Source organism: Orbicella faveolata, unplaced genomic scaffold (genome assembly GCF_042242905.1).
Source record: "Orbicella faveolata isolate gen_17 unplaced genomic scaffold, um_ofav_v1 contig_46, whole genome shotgun sequence".
In the NCBI taxonomy this organism is placed as follows: domain Eukaryota; kingdom Metazoa; phylum Cnidaria; class Anthozoa; order Scleractinia; family Merulinidae; genus Orbicella; species Orbicella faveolata.
Window position 1 is genome coordinate 6,376,208 of NW_028301576.1, and position 15,973 is coordinate 6,392,180.

The 15,973-nt window shown below is 39.1% G+C and overlaps 1 protein-coding gene and 1 long non-coding RNA gene across 2 annotated transcripts; both read right to left on the reverse strand.

Moving 5' to 3' along the window:
* Nucleotides 1-294: 294 nt before the first annotated feature.
* On the reverse strand, nucleotides 295-1,826 carry LOC149098142 (uncharacterized). Its single transcript, XM_089276645.1, has 2 exons — nucleotides 678-1,826; nucleotides 295-438 (listed from the first exon to the last, which is right to left on the reverse strand). Exons 1-2 carry the CDS (start codon nucleotides 1,824-1,826, stop codon nucleotides 295-297), a joined length of 1,293 nt encoding a protein of 430 aa, XP_089132771.1.
* Nucleotides 1,827-3,135: 1,309 nt separating this feature from the next.
* Nucleotides 3,136-10,557, reverse strand: LOC149098143 (uncharacterized). Its single transcript, XR_016204000.1, has 3 exons — nucleotides 9,775-10,557; nucleotides 9,385-9,454; nucleotides 3,136-3,262 (listed from the first exon to the last, which is right to left on the reverse strand). It is a non-coding gene; the product is annotated as an uncharacterized LOC149098143 (long non-coding RNA).
* Nucleotides 10,558-15,973: the final 5,416 nt, after the last annotated feature.

Here is a 15,973-nt window from a genome sequence, read left to right on the forward strand (position 1 = left end):
AACAATGTGAATCAAAGTACAGTACTTAAGTGAAATTTCGCAAAGCCTTTCCTTATGTTAAGAAGGTGTAAGGGCCAATTAAAGGACACAAAAAAGAGCTCTTAAAACCTTCTACAACATTAGATCATTAAATAACGAAAAAAGGATATATAAACAAGCCGCAAACTAAGTTTGCGGCCAAATCTTGTGTCCTTGTCCATTACTTAAAAACTTCAACAAAGTGTGTTAATAAATAAAGATCTTAACCCCCCACCCCCACCCCCCCAAATGATCTCAGCAGGTCAATCCAACAAATCACAACATTGTTCTGCGCAACATGTTGCGCGCGCTTGGCCACCCTCTTGAGACCTCTTCAGATATATTACGAACTGATGGCTCATACTTGACAAAAACACCAAACACGTCGCAACAGGTTGGCCAAACGCACACAACATGTTCGGAGGAGGTAGCAGGGAGCAAGATGACTCTTTTTCCCTCCTTGCTCCTCCCCAGAGGAGGTAGCAGGGAGCAAGATGACTCTTTTTCCCTCCTTGCTCCTCCCCAGAGGAGGTAGCAGGGAGCAAGATGACTCTTTTTCCCTCCTTGCTCCTCCCCAGAGGAGGTAGCAGGGAGCAAGATGACTCTTTTTCCCTCCTTGCTCCTCCCCAGAGGAGGTAGCAGGGAGCAAGATGACTCTTTTTCCCTCCTTGCTCCTCCCCAGAGGAGGTAGCAGGGAGCAAGATGACTCTTTTTCCCTCCTTGCTCCTCCCCAGAGGAGGTAGCAGGGAGCAAGATGACTCTTTTTCCCTCCTTGCTCCTCCCCAGAGGAGGTAGCAGGGAGCAAGATGACTCTTTTTCCCTCCTTGCTCCTCCCCAGAGGAGGTAGCAGGGAGCAAGATGACTCTTTTTCCCTCCTTGCTCCTCCCCAGAGGAGGTAGCAGGGAGCAAGATGACTCTTTTTCCCTCCTTGCTCCTCCCCAGAGGAGGTAGCAGGGAGCAAGATGACTCTTTTTCCCTCCTTGCTCCTCCCCAGAGGAGGTAGCAGGGAGCAAGATGACTCTTTTTCCCTCCTTGCTCCTCCCCAGAGGAGGTAGCAGGGAGCAAGATGACTCTTTTTCCCTCCTTGCTCCTCCCCAGAGGAGGTAGCAGGGAGCAAGATGACTCTTTTTCCCTCCTTGCTCCTCCCCAGAGGAGGTAGCAGGGAGCAAGATGACTCTTTTTCCCTCCTTGCTCCTCCCCAGAGGAGGTAGCAGGGAGCAAGATGACTCTTTTTCCCTCCTTGCTCCTCCCCAGAGGAGGTAGCAGGGAGCAAGATGACTCTTTTTCCCTCCTTGCTCCTCCCCAGAGGAGGTAGCAGGGAGCAAGATGACTCTTTTTCCCTCCTTGCTCCTCCCCAGAGGAGGTAGCAGGGAGCAAGATGACTCTTTTTCCCTCCTTGCTCCTCCCCAGAGGAGGTAGCAGGGAGCAAGATGACTCTTTTTCCCTCCTTGCTCCTCCCCAGAGGAGGTAGCAGGGAGCAAGATGACTCTTTTTCCCTCCTTGCTCCTCCCCAGAGGAGGTAGCAGGGAGCAAGATGACTCTTTTTCCCTCCTTGCTCCTCCCCAGAGGAGGTAGCAGGGAGCAAGATGACTCTTTTTCCCTCCTTGCTCCTCCCCAGAGGAGGTAGCAGGGAGCAAGATGACTCTTTTTCCCTCCTTGCTCCTCCCCAGAGGAGGTAGCAGGGAGCAAGATGACTCTTTTTCCCTCCTTGCTCCTCCCCAGAGGAGGTAGCAGGGAGCAAGATGACTCTTTTTCCCTCCTTGCTCCTCCCCAGAGGAGGTAGCAGGGAGCAAGATGACTCTTCTCATCGTTAATTTATTCATATATTCAATTTAGGTGATGACTCTAGAAATCGTAAAAAACAAGGTGGAAATGCTTTTATTAATAACAGTGATTATCCTTTACCTTGCTTGGAAGGAGAATTACTTTGCATTTAAATTTAGTTGAATCCGAGATACACTTTCTCTTCCCAAAGCGGAGCGCAATGCCTTTAGAAAATCGTCAGTGAGAGATACCCCTACACGATATTTTGGGCACATTGGTTTATCTTTTGGCCAAAATTCCCCACTATCTTACCGGGGAATACTGTTTGAAGAGCATAATTTCTGTTCCTCAAACCTCCACTCCACTGAATGAAACAATCGTGCGTGAGGAAGAAATTTTTTCTATAATCCTCTACTTTCCTAGGAAGGAGATTTGGAGGGAAGGTTATGTCTTAACCATAATCTCTTAATCTTTTCTTTAAAAGTCAAAAGTGGTTACATTTTCAGTAAAACTTCCTCCCAAAGTAATTTTCTTTAAGATGGTCAAGGTTTCGGAAATGGCTGAAAGACTAGACTGCTTATTTATGCCCATAGTGTCGACACAGTGTAGTTTAGTCTTACCGCTACTTCTTAACCTCTAACCCTCTCAGAGAAAAGTACTTTGGGAGGAAGTCTACCTCATACTACCACCCCTTTTTGAACTTTAAAGGACGAGTGGAGGATTATGGATGAGAGTTAAACTTCCTCTCCGAATATTCTCTCTAGGAAAGTAAAGGATTATGGACGAGGTTTAATCCTCCTTCGCGATTGTTTCAATCAGGGGAGCGGGGGTTTTGGGGGACAGGAATTAGGACTCTTCGAACAATCTTTCCCTGTAAGATGGTGGGGGATTTTTGGCCGAAAATAAACTACTGTGCACAATGGCTTGTGTAGGGGTATCTCACGATTTGTTTTTATCTGACGATTTTTTTCTGGCATTGCCCTCTGCTTTGGGAATGAGTAATGTTCATTGGATAAAACTGAATTTAAACGCAAAGTAAAGGACAACGACACATGTTTAACCGCACTCACCTTTCTGGTTCTGCGGCATATTTTTTTCTACAGTTATTTTCTAAATAATATTTTATCACAGGAAGGTGTAAGAGCTTATTGGAGTCTAGTCTTTAATTTGCTTTTTGCACCTTCCTTACATCAGCTAAGTTTACTTTCGTTATTTGCGAAAATCTCTATCTTTTTATTCTTCCCTCATACAGACTTAATATTATATATATTCACGTCAGCTTCATTTGTTATTCAACTATTCCATCGTAACTTACTCTGAGGATCAACAGATTTACGATAAACGGAGTACAGGTGCTTTTCTTAAAGTTTATTTCCAAGCTCAAAGAGAATTTATTTGAAAGTGTTTCTGCATTTGTCTTTTAGCCAGTTGTTCGCTGTGGTGTATCATTGTTCACTTTCTTTACTATTCCTCAGGCTACCTGTTGATCGAATCAAATATTAACAGTTCATCAGAATGTGTCACGCAGAATCAACATGTATTATTATGCGATGAACTGTCGGAGTGAGGGTGCTGCTGCGATACTCTCCTACTTGTTCTATATTTTCTTTCCAAATAAAACTTACGGTACTTACATACATAATGAAATGTTCACAAGGTAACGCTAGCTTTTGGCTTCAGAAAAAAATAAACAAGTACTAAGCAAAATGAACTAGTCGTTTAAGTATAGAACTCTTACTAAATGATTGCCAATTAAATCTCTACACTTTAAAACGTCACCATAGTGTTATCGAGCGCAGAAGGAACTGTCTTTTGAGTCCATCTTTCAGCTTTGTCCGAACGATTATCAGTTTTTTTTTTCTAAAATTGCGAGTGCTGTGACGGCAAATGGCCTTGTTTCACTGAGCCTTCTGGAGAATTTGATTATCCGTTCAATATTTCTAAATCCTCTTCCGAAACTTCGGTGAGACGAGAAAAAATGTCCCTGTTTTGCAGACAATCTTCAACCACTGAATAGTAATGGATGATCGTACAAGATATACCCTCGCCAATCAGAATGCAGTATTGCATTAGTATAATCCGGTAGACTTGTACTAATGATAAACAGATTACTGTACCGTTGTCAAGCACAATAACTGTTGGTTATTAATTCTTACATAATGATCAAGAGTGATCACAATAAAACGTTTTCATGAAATCATTATGAAGAATGATTGACTTTGTGAATTCTTTTGTTAGAAAACATTTCTGGACCTAGAAATGTTAAAGTTAAAATTGTAAATTTCATTTTCAAAGTTAAAACTTTAACTTTGCAGCAACTATTTACTTCTGCTGGCATGTTGACACGACCTTGTTTCCTTACTTATGATCAACAACACGCTCTGCCTCGATCTGAACCAGAAGGGAAGAAATGACTTGCATTTAATGTCTTTTTTCAGGTTTTCTGAACTGCACTTAACAAATCTTAAGAAAGAAACTGACATATTCATTTTCACTTGTCTTATTCGCATCCTTGGATGAGCCGTGGCCCAATATTTCTCTGCAAACTGAAGTCGAGTGATACAAAACTTAAGCCCTTCTCCGCTGTGTTAATACTTGGTTGGATTATCGCTTACAGAAAACAGCACCTCTTGTCAAAGATGGTTTTTTATGTTTTTGGTATCCTTAAAGGGACACAGTCGGCTTTGGGACCGCGCTGACCTGGACACTAGTTTTGTCACTTTGAAAAAGTGTATCATATTTGGTTAAAAAACAGTATGGATCGTGTCTCTGTGATATGCAAATTAACTATCAAATCAAATGGTATCTAATGCGCATGTGCTCCAGCTGACTGTGTCCCTTTAACTTTTAATTGAGTACCACTGATTCATGCTTCCAAAGTATTGATATTATTGATCAAAGAACGTAAAACCGAAAAATCAAAAACAAAGCCTCTGCAATCTTTTCAACGCACTGGACGTTTTTGTTAAGCTTTTCGAAATATATGAATTGATTATGTCGTTCTGAAACCTTTTTATCAGCCTAGCGTCTTTGTCAGTAGTCCGACATCACCAAGTCCAATTACATCCTTTACAGGGACAGGATCCGGTACTTCTTTTTTTATTAGGTTACGTCGGTCCTTGCAAATTGACCTTGTGTTTTCACTGCTTACCAAAGCGTCGCTTATTCAACTATCAGAAACCATAGTACACTCGCCTGCCAAGGAGTTGAAAAACAAATATTGCTTCGGAAACAACATCAAAACTCGATCTGCTATTACCGACCAGCTAAGAAATAGACTTACAAATGCGGGGTGAAAATACAGCCTTTATCAGCAATGATGTGAAATGATTTCCTGCTGCAAATTATTAACGACCTGTTAACATGTCCACGACTAAATTTCCTCACGGTTACGTGTTTGATTCTCGGTTCCAGTTTCTTATAGGTCATCGATACAATTTCAAGCATATCCTTAAGACAGATGCATTTGTTCAAATCATCGTTAATAGAGGGAATAGTTAAGGATCCCACCAAACATCAAAAAAGCAAACAAACAGGCTAAGAGTTATGTTGGAAGGTCTTTGACCCTGTACATCTTTTTGTTTTATGCTCCTAGACTGTGCATGAATTACGTAATCGCAATGTTTCTATTGGTTAGTTGTATGAGCAAACATAACCACTTTTTGGATTCTTCCAGATTTTGTGCACGGTCAACCTCCCCCCCCCCCCCCTCCCCCGCCCCAAACAGCCAACAAAAACATACAACAAAGAAATTTGCCATGATTCATAACCATTTCCCTTTATTAACCATGTTCAAATGTATTGTGTTTAAGTACTTTCTTATCTCACTTTAATTATTGCCAATGCGTCTCGAAACAGTATTTAGGTCAATGCTCTTTCCAGTATCTTGATAAAGTGAAAACAATGGAAACTGACGCAGGTCAATATAAATAACTAAACTTGGTAACTCCTTGTTTAAACAATCAGGGAACGTTTTGTTGTGTCAATTAGTTCACTGCTTTTCTTGACGTTCCTGTGGCAAACAAGCACACTCAAAGGTGTTTTATGAATTTTGGTGTACCTTTCTAAGCTCAAGTTTATGTTTTAGAGATTGTTTTGGTTTTTACAAAGTCTTATTTAAAAAAAAAAATTGAATCACCATATTTTTTAGTATTTTCAAACTTTTTGACATATTTGCAAAATTTTGAAATCCAAGATGGAGGTCTTTTTCAAAAGCACGATATCATTTTTACCTGACAAGTTATTGCACGAAAATTAACATTCCTAGATGATTAATCACCACATACTGCATATATCTTTTATTACTATACAGCATTTATAATTTGATGAACATGGAAAGAGACACTCAGTTAACCTTCACCCTTTGCATGTTCTAAAATTTGTTTCATTTTAAGAACTCCATATAAAAGATGAAAAGGATAGACGAATATGATTAATATTCAAAAGGTTTGTTCAAAAGTTCCAAAGCAAAAATTAAACCTTAATGATAATTATGTCTTGAAAACTTTCCTCAGCAATACTGATTGTAAATACTTCTTGTGAAATCACGGTTCCTGCACTGAGACTAGTTTCTAACTTATGATAATAACGTTTTTCAATGCAATAACTTTGAACTAATCTTCCCTATGTCGAATCGATGTGAAAATTATACACTGAGTTGCTAAAATGAGTTTAGATCAGGAGTCATAATCGGGGACGACGGAGACCGTAAGCACGCGCCATTTCTAGTATTGGGGCTGTCCCTATGATATGGGACAATTTTTCTATTTTTAGAACAAATTGCGCCATCGTGTAAGGAAAGCGCGTATACATGCTGCGAGGATTTTTGCGGTTGTAGCGCGGGGAAAACGGCATCCGAAATTACCGATATGTTTTATGCTTTTGGCCCACAACTCAATACGTTTATGTCTGTTGGAATTTTGTTTAATTATTTTCGTCGTAAGCTGCTCCAATTCGACTGAAGTAAGACAATGTCGAATTTAGGTATGTCCCGTTTTATATCACTCAGACCAAGTTGCGTACCGCTGCTTCTTTTACAAGAGTTCCACTTTACTCCACTCTAAATTTCAGATACGCTGAAGATTAACAGCTTTTCCGTAACACAGCAAAAAAACTAGTTGGAAAAATTTGGATATTGCAGCGTTTTAGGACTTCAAAGTTTCCCTCCTCTTGCCACACGCTTGCGGGGATTTCGCCAGAGTCTATCACAACCGAAAAGTAGTAAAAAATTGCAAGTTTGCATTTCGCCTGAATTGTAAGCAACACTTGATATTTCATCAAGGCCCAATAAGTTTACGTCTGTAGATACGGCGAGGCTTTGTGTAAAAATTCAACAAATTGTCTGTTGTCGATGAATAAGAGCGCCCGCCGATGCGTGTTTTGTACAGTCAGTAAACATGACAAATTGGACTTCCGCAATAATATCTCTAGTTTTTAAATATGTTCAAGGTTGATAAATGTTTGAGAACATATTAAACTGCTTAGCTGAAAATATATGAACACAGCAGGAATAATCAGCAAAATTACGATGACGCTTTCTTTAATCAACTCGAATAACGATTTCGATTCTGTTGGCTGAGTTATCAAAACTCCTTGTCTATTTTATTTTCGCAGCTGTGTAAAATTTCACTACCTTGAAGAAACACACACGATAGTAGCCTTTTGGCGTTGGTGAAAATTGTTGCAGAATCTCAGCACAAAAGATAACGAAAGAAATCTTTGTCAAGATTTGTTGCCCATTAGCTACAACACCGACTCGGACTTTAAAGTGCACGCCCTGGAGCTACTTGTACGTGTCGGACTTTCCTTCCAAAAATTTTTGCAAACTTGCCAAACGACCAGAAATAATAAGAAACTATCAAAAACAGGTTTTGGTTATGATTAAGCACTGTTTGAGAAATTCACAAATTACCTCGATACCAGAGTAGAGAGATTTCTTACATAAACTTTATTCTTTAGACAACATCCACGCGAGAACCCACGACATGTGCGTGGATCCGCGCGGATGTATGTCGTCAATGTGGCGCAATTTGTTCTAAAAATAGCAAACGTGCTCCATATCATTAGGTGCGCGCAGATCCCGAGACTTACGGTCTCTGTCCCCGGTTATGGCTCCTGCTTAGATTAAAGATTGTTTATTTATTACGGAAAACGACATTCCAAGGAAGCGGGAGACTGCGCGTGTAGCAATTAACATACTATGTAAATTCAAAGCTTTCTACAGTTTTCGATTCTATTTTATCTATTTCCATTTCATTACTACATTTCATATGTGTAAACAGTAGTTTTGACACCTTTTGACCTGTGTACTTGTTTTATTTATCTATTTTTCTCTGGGTCCATTTTTTTCTTTTTGCTGTTTGTTTCAAAATGTATCGACCATTACTTCAATTTATCATTTCAGCTACCCTGCGAGACTAGCGTCACATTGCTTGAATACTGACACAAAAACTTTATTCACATGCAACAAACTGTTGTTTTCTTGAGAAAAAGAAAATACTCAAACTACACTTTGAAATCTATGTCGGTGAAACATCGCTACATCGAAAACATGACATTTCTCTCAAGGCTTGAGCCCACTTGTGCCCGGACACATGCAAGTACGTATCGAAACCAAACAACGCTCGTAAATATTTTTAGCCACCTGAAAAATTAATTCTGTTTTATCTGTTCTAAACGTTAATTTTCCATATTAAATGGTGTAGCAAGACACTAATTTGCCCTAGGCGATGATATTTTTTCATTCACCTCCATGTTTAACACTGTACTTATATCAGTTACACAGACGAAAAAGTAGGGCATGTTTATATAGATTTTGGTCAAGCTTCGAACATTGATGACCAAAAAATGATCGTGTTTGCCAAAGCGCAATTAGAATTGTCATGCCGATAAAGTCATGAGCTCTATTAGTCGTTATAAATTAAGTTGCTGTTTGTTCTTGAATGCCTGGCAATACTATTTTAAAACAAATTTGATTTTGAGCAATTCGCTCTCTAAATGAATCACCTTTAAAGTTCATTTGCGGCCTCGTATAAGGAAAGCATTGTTCGCACTGCAAATTATCCTTGTACTATTAAACTGGAATTGTTCTCGTAAATTGTCGTACATGGTTCTCTGTCTGCAACATAAGAGGATCACTTCCTTAAACAGTCTTCGTTCGCAAAGCCAAGCCGAGAGTAAGCTGAAATGCCACTTTAGAATCTTTGTTTTTCACAATGTTTATATCAAAATAAATTTGCAACAATTACTAGTACCACCACCACGTTTTTATTCTGTTAAATTTGAATTCAAAATGTCAGGAAAAAGCACTTCAATTTTACATTGCGGAGAATATTGGTCCGTTTCAAGTTGTCCTTTAAAATAATAAATTGCGATGTTCAACCTTTCACTTCAGTCTCGTACTCAAAATATTAATTTTCCCAATTGATTGTCATACATTTCTTTTGTTCTTAGTTTATGAATTTGGTAACATTGCCTTTGTAACATACTTGACAACGCAACGAGGTACGATGAGGTTATATTTTGATCACTCTTGGACTGAATCCGTTAATGATAAACGACTAGAGAAACAAGAAAACGACTTATCTGAAGTAAGATATTTACAGGCCAGGGTCCAAGAGCCAGTACACTGCAATCCAAAATGACTACATATTTCTTTGAAATTGCATTTAACCTAGAAAGAAAGGAAACATCAGCAAAATAGCTGGTTAATATTGATTGTATCACTTAACACTTACTGTTTTCACAATGTTCTTACGAAAGTTCTAATTATTAACACCAGCATGTTGTTTTATTCTGTTAACTTTGATTCCATTATGTCACTGGACAAGTCTCCAATCTTCAAGTAAAATTCTTCTCACTAGTTACAATATATCCTGATTGCAATATTTTCTCTCCAACTGAGATACTTATAACAAGGGTCAGGAAGGCATTTATATGGTCACCCTTTGGACTGAAACCGTTCAATGGTAAACAGAGAAGAAAACGACTTACCTGAAAAAAGGTGTTTTCAATGGCTGTCAGCTTGAACCAGGCTTCGAAAGCTTACACACTTTGATCCAGCATGGCTACACTTTCCATTGAAACGATGTTTGCATTCAACCTGGTGATAAGACGAGCAAAAGACAACAAGTTAAATTACTTTTCAACGATTATCGGATCTCCAGTTGTGTTAATTTCGAATATTTGCCCCTAAATACACATTTACAGTGCTTTTCTAAAGCATTACTTTGTTGAAATTGATGAACAAATCTCTCGCAATCGTGTTACTTTTAAGAATTCGTTCGGACATCAGAACAATTCCTCGTTGCCCAACCGGTATCTAAGAGTTTATGGGTTCGAATCCCGTCACGAACTGAGATGTTCAATTCTTTGTCCCACGCTCACCACAGGATCAAAATTTCATCTTTCACTACTTCCGATTAGATTTCTCTACAGGATACTTGGAATGACACAGTTATTAAAGTGGTCGACGACAAATTCAAGTAAAATAAGGAAAGGGTGAACTTATCTGAATTAAGATTTTTCCAATATGTCATAGTGCACCAGCGTTCGAGAATTACACACTGCAATCCAAAATGGCCACACTTTCTCTTCAATATCCGAGTTCACCTGGCAAAAAGGGAGATAAAACATAAAACAAACTATTTTTTTCATCAGCAAATTCGAGACGTGTTTATAAATTTAATAACAGACAATTCTGCAGTGACTTCTTAAAGCAGGTATCAATACTGTATGGTAAAATTATTTAAGAAAACACTAAATTTTTGTTGGCTGGCAAATCTGAAACAAACTTCCTGGTTCTGCCGAGGACATTAAAATAGTCAAAGATTTTCTCTGCAAGATACTTTGAAATGTATTGACATGGAAGGAGATTTTATTAACTTTGGACTGAAACCGAAAAAAACGGAAAATTTGAGGTGCTGGACTTATTGTAGAGAACAAGCGTTTCCAGCCATTAGCAAGCAGTGAACTACTAATTGAAACCACTGAGTCCAAGAGCTAACGAAGTTGCTTTTCTTACATTGGCAAATTTTCAGTCCTTCGTGTCATAAATTTTCCAGAAACCAAGTGAGGCAAGTTGCAGATAAATTTCTAACACCGGCAATAAATATTTTATGAACGTTACTGCTGAGCTTTGGTCGTACATTTAAACAACATTTCTCAGTTAATGAATAGAAAACTGCAAAGATAATATCTGGTCTATCTGAACCAAGATGTTTGCAATACTTACTTTGTGCCAAAGAACATTAGAGCCACGCACTGTCGTACAAAATGGACTTGTTTTCTCTCAGCATATCTTTTTTAAAACCTCCATGAAAAAGAAAAGAGGAAGCTTTGATACACTGACTTTTAAAAATTGCGTTAGGCTTAGGAATTTGGTCAAAACAATGCAGAGCTAGCGTTTCACAGAGACATTTAAAGCATAAATACTATTCAGGCTGCGTTTGAACGCACAAAGCAGTATACATTTTTTTTTTTGTTACATGCCTGAAGACAGTTCATTTGGTTATTTCCTTCAGGATGTACTCAACATGATAAAAGAAAATCAATTATTTTCTTTCTTGGACTGATACTGCAAATGGTATAAGACAGAAGAGTTAAGAAAATGACAACGAGCTTATCTGACTATAAAATCTTTCAGATGTCGTCTGCTTGCATCGAAGCGAAGGGTAAACACTGCAATCCAAGATGGCTGCATTTTCTTTCAATGGACGTGCACTCTGTGTTCAACCTTGGAAAAAAGGGAGCAAATGTCAATAAATGAAGTAAATCTCCTTTTATTCAATAGAACAGTCTTGTAGTTGTACAATGTTGCTATTTTCAGGCATATTACATTGTATTCGCTAGCCTGAAATCAAGAGACTAGAGAAATGCATTTTATAGTGGTGACTGGCTTTTTTTCGCTTAGAAAATTTACTGAGTACAAACGTGCCAGGTCTGGGATTCTGGTGGTATGTTGTATTTCGATCAATCTTGCTCTGAATTAAATCGTTTACCAGGAAAACGACGAACAAATGACAAAACTACGATGTACTTATCTGAAATCAGTCATTTCCTGTAGTCAACTACCAGGTTGCGCTAGAGACCAAGAACTACAACCTGCAATCCAAAAAGGTTAAATTACCATACACTAGAACAAAAAAGTCATAAAATTGTAGCAAGGGTCAAACTGAACCATAGCAATCAATTTATCATGATAGCTATCTTAGTCAGAATTTTTAAATCAGACTTTGCAACAAGGTCAGATCATACTTGTAAAATAAAGATAAAGTAAAATCTAGAATTTACCGGAAATTGGAGTTGATCGTAACAAGAAGAGACTGATAAGGAGAGAACGGAGCTTCAAAGCTGAACACGGCTGGTCATAATAGACTACGAGTAGTCCCTCTTTCGCTTAGTCCGTCGTGCGTGAAGCGAAAGAAATTCGCGAGAAAAAAATGGCCGCGCGAAATCCTCGGGGCTCCTCGCCTCCAAGATTTCGCGCGGCTATTTTTTTTCTCACGGTTTTCTTTCGCGTCACACACGACGGACTAACCGAAAGAGGGACTACTCGTAGTCTAGCTCATAATGGTTACATTTCCTTTGGGTTCCCCTCTGTTCGTCTAATTCCAGAAGCAGAGAGGAAACTGTCAAAAATATATCACCTTTGAGTTTGAGGTCTTATCAGTCGGTCAATCAGTTTGGTAGTTAGAAACCGGCCATATAACATCGGACAATATCGCCTGCATTAACAAATTTCTTAATGTTCTCTTAGGATTATTTTCTCGCCAGAATTCAACGCAAGTTTGCTCGAAATTGGTTCCATTCGTCAAGTAATTTCTGATTTCACGACAATGTGAACAGTTATGAAAACATGAGGATGAATGAACAAAAGCCACAATGCAATTATAACTCAAATCTGCCTTCATTTCTGAAATTCTAACCAAATATTTTGATATTACTTACCCGAAAATGTATCAGAAATCAATCGTGAGGCGAAGGACAAGGATGGCTGTATAACATCTCAACAAAGTCGCTTTCAAAGTAAAAGCGACTAAATTAAACTCCAATTAAAACATTCACGAGCAGTAAGTACAGCGATTGTATGGAAACAAACTGTTCCTGCATGAGAAAAGAATTTAAATTCTCAGGGAATATTATTGACGTAACTTTAAAACTGTTGATATTAAGTCAGTCAGATCTTCATACCCTTAGCAACTCAGAGCATCGGAGCAATGGATAACAAGCCGGGTCTAAAACACAGGTCACATTCCACAGTTCAAGAGTAGAAATCCTTACTCTACTGATGAATAACTATGCCAAAAGTTTCCCCTCGATCTAAAACAACATTTTCGCAGAGTGCTAGGGCTAATTAGGGCTAGGAGACTGAATCTTGGTGCTGTTTATTTATCTGTAGTGCAGTGACTCTGTACTCTGACCTGTGGAATGTGACCTGCAGTTCAGACCCGCCAAGGACAACATTAAACAGTTACAAATACGACGAACAAGAGAGCTAGTATTTCTGAAATGTGGTATTCAGTAAGAAACTTTCAAACCTGCTATTCCGATGTGCTTGTCTAAACGAACTTGGTAATTCTTTATTCCGAAAGTTTCACACCCTCCCAGTTTTCAACAATTTCTTCACTGTGTGGACGTAAAAAATTGCTCAACGAGCTGGTTATACTAAACCACTAAACTGCGGAAAAAGGCAAGCGTAGCGAAACGAGGCGAAAAGCGAACAAGATCATGAAATGAAAAAACGAAAGCGTATACTTATCTGCGAAGGGGAGCACATCGACGAAGATACTGGTTCACCTTCACAACACACGACGCTTTCTGACACTAAAATGAACGGGATGTCCTTTGAGACCTCCTTACATACACGATTAAAATTCATTCCACCCACTAGAAAAGTGTTTGCTGCATCAGAATATTTTATTGAGATTTCTGTACGTCAAACAATAGAGCATACAATGATATCAATAAAAAAATATCGAATAAAGCACGCACTCAGTCGCCAGTTATTTTCTTCTAAAAAAGTATAGGTATTTCAAATGAAATTCGTTGAATAGTTTTCAAGAAGTTGACTCTTGAAGTCCTTTGTGATATCACTTAAAACCTCAAGGAAAGACTGAACATGTGTCTTCGGGAGCTTGAAATTCATCGCCGCGTTTTAAATGCACGTGTCTTATTCTCAGTTGTGTTGGCATTTTATAGAGCCAAGCCCTGAAAACTAAACGTGTCAGGTGTTTACCATGATAGGCACGGAAGGCGTGCTCGGACTATTCGGTGACAACACTGGGACTGTAAAATTGTGTAAAAGCAAAAAACATAAACATATTAAAAATAATTCTGATAAATGTATTTATCATCAATTCTGTCCAGAGCAATGCTTTTCTCTGACTTTCCCTTGATAAAAATAAAATTTCTCTAACCAAATAAACAACAGACATAGTAACGGTTTCTAGCCTGCCCTCAGATTTCTATATTGCAAAAATCCAAGTTGTATAATTTCAAAGTAACAACTTGGATTCTTGTTTGTTTTCAAAATGACTGTACAACTCTGATTTTTTACTACAAAAATCTTAGTTGTATAATTTCAAATGTACAACCCAGATTTTCCTATGAAAATCCAAGGTGTGCAATTTTTCTAGTGATAACTTCATGGGTTGTCACAAAATAAGAATGGCAAACCCATTTGGAGCACTGTCAGAAAATGTGATCAAGAACTTCATGTTAGCCAGCCGATGTATTCAATTTATGTTAACAACTAACCGAATCTTGCGGAGAGAGCTTTTATTTCAGATTTGCGCCGATGGCATGATTCTTGACGATGAGGATTTAGAAGTGAACAGCCAACCAGCTCCCAGACTGGAATGGTAAAATTGTTTCACTTTCAACGTTAACATATTGTTGTCCCCACATTGGCCAGCAATCGACCACCTTGATTGGTTCTGATCCGGTTTACAAGGCTGCCTCAGTCTTTGATCACGCGAACCGTGCGCGAGGCGTTTTGCTGAATTCTACCAAGTCTGCACAACGTTACTTGGTAGATCAAGTTAAGAGTTCAACGATAAGTTGTCCTGGTTTAGTCTTATGTTTAGTTCCGTTACAGCCTCCTTAGTGCTTGTGGTAACATATGGCTTCTGGTGTGATCCGAGGAGGAAGACAAGAGAGACATCCAGGATACAATGGTAAGTCCTCTGAAAATACAATCAACCTCCCATTCTTCCTCTTGCGACGCCTTTTAACGTTTAAAACCAAATGGTCCATATTTTGCATGAAACTAAGCACAGACAAAAATTGAGTAATAACCCTCGTTATTTTCCGATTTTGTCGGAGGTGCGGTGGCCTCATGGTTAGTGTGCTTTGTCTCCGGATCGAGCAGTCAGGGTTCGAGCTCTGGCCGGGGATATTGCCTCGTGTTCTTGGGCAAAACATTTTACTCTGACAGTGTCGTTCTTCACCCAGGTGCATAAATGGGTACCGGCGAGCTTAATACTAGGGGTAACTCTGCGATGGACTAGCATCCCATCCAGGGGGAGTAGAAATACTCCTAGTCGCTTCATGCTACAAAAAACGGGATAAGTCCCGGCCAGATGGGCCACTTGGCTCGTATGCAGACTTCACCCTTTTACCTACTTTCCGATTTTAGCAACTACTTCTTATCGCGTACTTTCGGAGGTTGGAAATTAAACTTCCGTTTGTCGCCATTTTTGGGCAGCTTAACAGCTACCACTTGTCGGACGATTCATTTTTAAATAACTTGCTTTCAAATAGATAGAGAGAAGAAGGGACAAATTTTGTCGAAAATCATTTGTCCCTCTTCAGTAATATAAACTTTGTGATAAGACCTAATAAGGGCCATCTAACACAAATATCAGATTTGTTTCAGCTTGTTGGATCTACTACTTTCCGAATGTGGCTATTTTCGGAACTTTAGAGCATTATCATGGAGCACTTGCCGAAAGTAAATACCAGACATGAATGCCTTTAACCAGTTCTGTCCGCTACATCTGAATAGACCTCATCACGGTTTTGGAAGCCAATTTCATACAGGGCTAAGATTTATTCAAGCTGTTTCGTTAGGGTTAGGGGTAGATTGAGTTTATGTTTATTAAACACCCTATTAGAAGGGGCGCTCTAAAAGCCGTTCGTACTTAAATTCGATAGAAACCATCCTCGAAGACCCAGGGGCTGCTAGCCGGGA